Here is a 7,579-nt window from a genome sequence, read left to right on the forward strand (position 1 = left end):
TATGAATAATGTTTCGATTACTGTAAGTGAAAGAATATGAATTCTATGCAACACAGAAATTAACTAAATATTTTTTAAAAACTTCAAAATTTGGTGTTTTTATATAAACAAATATTTATATTCAATTTTCTACATTCACACAACATTATTCCAACACATACATTCAAAACAAAATATTTGAACTGTATGATAAACAAAAAACCTAACTTAGTATCAATATTATGACTGGTATATGATAAAAACTATAATACTTTGTTATCATATAAATATTTAAAGCAATAGATCAGCACGATCCATTTTTGTGCAGTTTTAGTGCCACTTCATCGTTTGAGATTTGTACTGGTTTTCGACAATATGTCCAACTAAAAGATAAATAAAAATAACAAAAATAGGAAACAAAACAAAAAACAAAAATGTAAAGTTTTTAGTTACCTGTGCGCATGAATGTCTTTAATTTCGAACTTATTCATAAAAATATGTCGCCCCGTTGGTATCGTGACATTATTATGATCTTTGTAATCGTAATTTCGGTATCGCAGATGTGCAACAATGGCGGTGGACGCCTTCAATGAATCATACTCTGCGGTTGCGAGTTGATACAACGAAACGTTATTTGAACCATCGCTGATTCTACAAAATATTAATAATGTAAATAAATAAGAAATGAATGTTATACCCGTGATACTGATATCACTAGTGGAACGTACTCAATGGGTATTTGCAAATTGGTGCTTGAATTTGCATGTTGCAGAGTGACAAACAAAACTCCACCTGTCCTCGGTGTTTTGCCATTGATAACAACATTCGCTTGAATCTGAGTCCCACAAAAATATGGTGAATCTCTGGTTACAAAATACATTACACCATCACCAGTGGCATCAACTCCTACCCGACCAACATCAGTATAATATTTAACGTCCAGGGCTAACGGATTAACTGTTTTATCTTCAATTTGTGGAAAACATTGTCCTGTTTCGAAGCTAGGCAACCCACCGGGACATTTGTACGCTAAAAATTCACAAGATCTCTTCGCAGATTTACTCATCAGACTCTCCAGGAAAAGGTGATAAGCCCTCAGGTGAGAACAGGCGTTGTCTTTGTTCAATGTTCGATCTAAAATTATAAATTAACCTTTAATTCAGTTAATATTTTGATTAATTTACCAAAAGTAGTAGCAACGATCGATGCTTGAAGATCTCGACACCCAGGTTGTTGCTGGCCGCCATTTGCAAAGTAATCAACATGACCAATAGGTTCCCAAAGACCAAAACCATCAATAAAAACCTTAAAAATACATATAATCAATGTATACATTCACAGATCAACCTAAAAATCAACTTACAGGACTTCCATCAGTATGTATAACATCCACGAATTTAGCATCACTCTTATCCAACTTCTTAGCTTTATCCTTGAGATGATTATGTCTAAAAAGTGGTCCAGCTGGATCCAAACCAGATATTCTTCCAATTAACCTCCCTTGTGTTTTTACAGACTCTGCAGCACAGCCAGAAACATGTGCTCCCAATGAAAACCCAATCAAATGCGTCTTTGACGGATTCAAGCCTGCTTCAAACATCATATTCAACAACACTCCAAGTTGCCTTCCAGCCATTTCTGTATTAGCCGCAGCTGCAGCGTATTGTGGTCCTCGGGCACCTTTGGACCAATCCATAATAATCACATTGGTGTTTTCCTAAAAGGTCAGTACCCCTTTTTCAATATTCTAAATATTCTAAACATTTAGACTATTATTGTGAATTTCTACAGTTTTAATACTTTTTTTATTTTAGTAATATTTGTTGATTGTTTTTCTCCCGCGGTACTTCTCAACACAAAACACAAACGTACTCAACAATATCCCACAAAAATAACAATAAAATATAGTAATCAAATGATCAAAACGCATGAACACAACATCCTCTTCAAAAGTGACACCTTCCCTTGATTTCCTCAACTTATGCAACATTAAAAAATTCCTTTGATACAGAGTATTCTTCATGTATCTATCCACAATACCAGCTTCAAAGGATGTACTAACAAGATGATCTAATCTTGGTAACAAAGGGTGATTCCTATACATCATCAACCTCAAATAAGTAACTTGCAGATACTCAGGAAAACAGAATATCTTCGATTCTCCATTTATATTAAATTCATACTCATCATATAAGACAACTCCCATTTGTACACCGACAGCTGCTGATTTATTTCTCACAGCTGAGAGAAGACAACCAATCATATCTGGACAATGATGTTTCTTCTCTAGAAGTTGAACATCAACACTACTATTCGAGAAATACCTTTCGTAGTTATCAGGCAGCATTAAATCCAAATCAGAATCAACAAGATCCAATTTAGAAGTGATTTGTTTGTCGTACTGTTGTGTTTTCAGTAAGTGATACAACAAAGTTAAACAAAACGTATTATACAACAATACATAAATCAACCAGGTGATAAATACTAATCTTATTGAATCAGTCCTTGGTGATTGTGATATTGGAGAAGTTAACCATGTTCCAAAGTATATAAAAAATATATCTAATGGTTTTGTGAACTTTTTTCGTTCTTTAAATGATTGTTTCCTGATGTATTTCATTACTTTTATTAGAAACCATGTTACTATAGTCAAACCAATCATTGGAATAATACTAATTCCTTGAATGTAGAGAAATTCCCAGACTTTTAACCATTCTGGCTTCTTTTCTGCTTTTGGAACACAGAGTTTGTCTAATTCTACATAGTAACCTTTCGAAAACTCGAAGTATTTATTTCTAAGTGGGGTTAGAATCACAGAACACATAACAAGATCAACTTCTTCGTTTTGTAGGCGTATAAAAATATTTCCTGGATAAAAATCTGTGCCATTTTCTTTCCAAACTGCGTTGAAATCTAGAGTGTAGTATACTTTGAGTCCGGCTATTTTTGACAGCATTTTCATCATGTCCACCTCTACACCGGAAGTGATAGTCCATGATTTTGATGTTTCTAAGTATGTTTGTGGTTCTCCAATGTAAGGTTCATAAACTGATGTTAATATTCTCAACGGGCAGTTATTTAGATGATTTGGAATCTTTTTAGTGTAAAATTCTGTTAAATTTCTATGAAAATTTATTTTTAATAAAGTCATTATTTCATTGCAGTTATCACCAGAATATGGTTCATATGTAAATAAATCAAGATCTATAGTGTTTGATACATTAGTAAACTTTGCAATCAAAAAGTTTACAATGTGATGTCTCCGAAAAACTTCTCCAATATTCGTAGGTTGAGAAAAATTTGATCCTACGTATAAATAGTTTTGATATGGAGTAATGAATTTGTTACTCCTTAACCAGGTTAACAATTCATTCATTTTTGATGTCTCCAGATGAATAAATATATAAACTTTTATATAAACAAGATTTGGTCGCCATGTTGTAAGAATATCACTCCAGTTTTGTTCAATGTTGTTATTTCCGTAAAAATTAAATTTTTGACAGTTATATTTCTCAAATATATCTGTTCTTGTTTTAAACCCGTCCATATCTTTATAATCTACGTTTATAAAAATGGCGATTATGCAATATGAATGACGCAAAATGGCTGCTTCCAGAAGTACAGACATGCGATGATCAATCAATGAAAATTCATGAATATTTTTTAAAATTGAATTATTTTGACTTGATTCTTGCCCATATATAAATGTAGATATTACTACTGTCAAAATACTGACAGTATGGAAGTGCATGTTGGTAATGAATGTAAATTCGAAGATTTTGACCTCTTTTATACACGTTTTAATGATTTTCTTTTAATAAAACTTTAGTGAAGTTTCATGTAAAACTCAAAAGGTTTGTGTAATGTGTTGTCTAACATTATAATAGCAGTCATAACTAAAAATATGATCGTCCAAAAAACCGCTGACTTTTATTAATGTTTTTGATTGTTTATACTCCAGCAACCACTTATTGTAATAACCACAGTAACGAGTGCGGAGTTTAGTGGCACGTTTTGTTTGTTTCAAGTATTTTCGTACAAATATTTATACGTAATTACACAAAGAACACGCGTCCTGTGCACGCAATTAATGGTTAACGGCCGGGTGGGCGAATAAGTAAGTAGTCACTATTCAATTGTGTTGTTGGAGTTATTAATAAGCTTTTTGTGACGAATTGATTGACTCTTCGGGGGACATTTTTGATTGTTATCATGTTTGCAGTTGATGAAAGGAAAGCAATTGAAAACAAATTCAGACGATTGAAAAAATGATTGAACTAGTTTACAATTACGCTGACGTTGAATTTACGTTGTTTACTGATGTTGTAGATCAAAATGAAGAAAATCAATATGCAAAACGTTGCATCGGCCGGGAATCGAACCCGGGCCGCCCGCGTGGCAGGCGAGCATTCTACCACTGAACCACCGATGCTTCATTTAAGAGATTAGAAAAGCTAAGAGAATAATTTCGCGTTTAGCATCATTTATCTCATCAACATAGACTTTCTAAGTTTAAATGTTTAAAACGTACATGTATAGCCATCTACTTGCAGAAATTTACACTCATTACAATAACATTGCATACCATAGTAAATTATAGCTTAATTCAATTGATAACCATTTAATTTTTCCTGTTTTAAAGTTTGGTTACATATATAAATTGCATAATTGGTTGCCTAGAGTAAAGTAGAACAAACAAAATGTCACCCATTTACAACTTGATTAAAAAATTGCAAAACACCATCGAAATAATTGTAATCAACACACTCGCAAAGATAATTACAGCCGCGCAATGCATTTGTATTGCATTTCCATTGCAATTAGAAATTATAATTGTAATTGCACGAAAATTGCGATGCAATAAAAATAGCGTTAAGTAAGACCTAATTGACTTATACCACTTATTTATTCAACGAGACGTTAACTCGAACTTTAAAAATTTACAACTATAGAATTAATTATCACTAAAAAGATCAAAAATCCTCACATAAATTAAAATTTCTCTCAAATAATTCGCGGAAGTAAATTTTTATTGCCAAAAATTTCTCTCGGAAAGTTTTGTTTTACTGATTTATGAAAATTTCACCAATAGTTGGACATTTAAAGCTTTAAATTTAGTTGGAAGCATAAAATACAAGAACCTTGCGTTGTGGGCATTGATGTCAAGGTCATTTACGCGACTCTTCGTTAATTCATAAGTTTAATACTTGTACTCGCAAACAGAGAAAAGAAAAGTGTTCAGGCATTTCGTACCAATACAAATATTAACAATGTGCGCAATGTTAACTGCGTTAACCATAAAGTCACACTTGAGTGCATAATGCACACTAACACTTGTGTACGCTGGTGTATGGCGTCTGCAATTATTTGTAATTGCCATTTTGTAATAGCTATGTAATTTATCTGTCATAATACTATGTTGATTGTTTTGTACAAACCTTCAAAACTTTATTGTGGGTGCAATAATAATTTATTATTTTAATGTTGAGGCATTAAAGAAAAATTAGTGTTTTTTGATATCCTTAACATATTTATCAAATTAATGATAATAAAAAATTAAAAAACTTTTGCCCGCGACTTCGTCCTGGTAGTGTTTAATAAAAATGTAATTCGTTTTTACTCTCTTTTTCTGGACATAGTATGTGTCAATTCTATCTATAAGATTCGCAATTTTATTTTAACGAAATTAATTATATAAAGAATTGCTAATAATGCATTTCAGCGCGCCATCTCGGATTCAATTATTTAACTATAATTATGATTGAATCTCAATGCCAACTTTTATTCTATAGAAAAGGGCTGTCTTTAGGGTATTCCCCTAAATTATTCAAATTTGTCTCGCCGGAAAAACCATCCTTGGACTTTAGTGAACATTTTAAAAAAAGAATTGGCCAAATTGGTCTTGGCGTTGTTGAGTTATGCGCTTACCAACAGATTTTGCGATTCATTTTTATATTTTAGATTATTTTACTTACCAATTTAAGAAAAGCATCAGCTAATAAAAACGCCCCTTTCTCATTCCATCGACTTTGATAGCCATGAATGTAGACTTTTAGGGGTTGATCAACATTGAAGTGTGAATCTTGTAAACTGGTACCATTGTCGTCATAATGGAGGACTTCCGGTTCGGAAAATTTCAAATCACGCCGGAAGAGATAAAATTTAGTGTCGAGGTCTTCAGGTGCCTCGGGCATCTTTTGTAAGGGTGAGTTTGCATGCGGAACTTCAAAACATCCGACTAAATCTATAATAACACACAAAATTCATCACACAATGAATAAAATTTCAATTATTTTAAATTTACCATAACAAACTCGACTTGTAGTTTTCTCTCGATGTCTTTGCATGCGTGCATTCACCCTGTCCCTTAATCTCACCCTCATCGGCACGTTTTCTTCATCTTGAATTTCCAATCGTTGTAATCTATTACGATGGTGCATTATAAGCTGAGCCCAGAAGCTTTCAACGATGATGATCAACGTTAAAAAAGATACCAACACACGCATTTTTGTTTATGTTTTTAATTACTTTTTATAAGAATAAACGTTTTGTGTCTTAAATTTCACTGAACTAAGGCTTATGCGTTAAACACAATGAATAAACACTGAAAGTAAAAATATTTTAGTTTATAAACATGCGAGTTATTGAATTACATGTCGGTAAGTGCTAAGTGAGTGCGCGGACGACGCGCGAATGTTACTAAAGTGCGCCACGCGACTGAGCGTCAATTAAAGCCCGGTAAATACCCAAACTTCGCTCCACGCTTCAAAAAAACATCATGGAGGTGCGAATGCAGAGAAAAGAAGAGGTATGTTGATATATTTACTGTGGTATAATGGTAGCAGAAGTTATTTTGCTCTAAAATCATTGATTTTGGGCATTAAAACTACATTTTTGTTTTTATACAAGTGTGAAGGTTACCAAAATGTGCTTAATTAGTATATAACTGTTAAAAAAGCTCTTATCTTATTATAAAAATAAAATAGAAAAATAAAATTAAAATTTTTTGTAGGTACATTTTAGTAAATTACTTTTGAAAATTAATATTTGGCTAAAAATAATGAAGTTCTAATAAATTTTGAATTTAGAGAGGTTTTTATTGCATCACTATTTGTTGTGATTGCATTTATTACATTTTGTTACGTTTGTTGCATTTCTTGTTGTCGCAACAACTTCTCGCGTTTTCGACCAGTTGACCAGCCGGCGATTGGGTGACCAGGTCATCAGGTAAACTTTTGCGTGCAGCGCCTAAATAAAAAATATTCACGCGGAATTTAAACACTCGTTGGTTGTTGCCATACACTAAAACACCGTTTCAACATTTCTGGTTTCTCTTCAACGACTTCAACGGCCACTTTTACGGGCAAAAATGCAAACAATATTTTCATGCCAGAAATAATTTATTATTGAAACATCAAAAAAGAAAAAAACAAGAATATAAAATTTAATCGGTTATTTATACCTATAGAGACGATAGATTTCTGTGAATGAATTTATTTACTTGCAGTGTTTTGTTGAAAAGTTGAAAAAAGTGAAAGCGACGCGGTCAAATCGTGACACTTTTACTCGAATAACCTACCTGCAGACAAACGTAATTGTC

At 32.6% G+C, this 7,579-nt stretch overlaps 1 protein-coding gene and 1 non-coding gene across 2 annotated transcripts; both read right to left on the bottom strand.

The window, feature by feature from the left end:
• Positions 1 to 89: 89 nt before the first annotated feature.
• LOC135804101 (pancreatic triacylglycerol lipase-like) lies at positions 90 to 6,678 on the bottom strand. The gene is made up of 7 exons (XM_065317857.1): positions 6,284 to 6,678; positions 5,955 to 6,223; positions 1,343 to 1,696; positions 1,164 to 1,284; positions 708 to 1,113; positions 433 to 630; positions 90 to 362 (listed from the first exon to the last, which is right to left on the bottom strand). Exons 1-7 carry the CDS (start codon positions 6,483 to 6,485, stop codon positions 284 to 286), a joined length of 1,629 nt encoding a protein of 542 aa, XP_065173929.1. The 5' UTR covers positions 6,486 to 6,678; the 3' UTR covers positions 90 to 283.
• Positions 4,341 to 4,411, bottom strand: TRNAG-GCC (transfer RNA glycine (anticodon GCC)). Its single transcript has one exon. It is a non-coding gene; the product is annotated as a tRNA-Gly (tRNA).
• Positions 6,679 to 7,579: the final 901 nt, after the last annotated feature.

This window comes from Atheta coriaria, unplaced genomic scaffold (genome assembly GCF_025399875.1).
Source record: "Atheta coriaria isolate IRGN ID8LTWV9N9 unplaced genomic scaffold, Caltech_Dcor_3.1 hic_scaffold_3_pilon, whole genome shotgun sequence".
Classification (NCBI taxonomy): Eukaryota; Metazoa; Arthropoda; class Insecta; order Coleoptera; family Staphylinidae; genus Dalotia; species Dalotia coriaria.

What these genes read in the sequence shown, in the direction of transcription:
- LOC135804101 (XM_065317857.1), bottom strand. Translation starts at nt 6,485, where the DNA reads ATGCGTGTGTTGGTATCTTTTTTAACGTTGATCATCATCGTTGAAAGC. An exon ending in GATCGTTGCTACTACTTTTG is followed by an intron (nt 1,114 to 1,163) that starts GTAAATTAATCA and finishes TTATAATTTTAG; the next exon opens with ATCGAACATTGAACAAAGAC. An exon ending in AAAGACATTCATGCGCACAG is followed by an intron (nt 363 to 432) that starts GTAACTAAAAAC and finishes TTTATCTTTTAG; the next exon opens with TTGGACATATTGTCGAAAAC.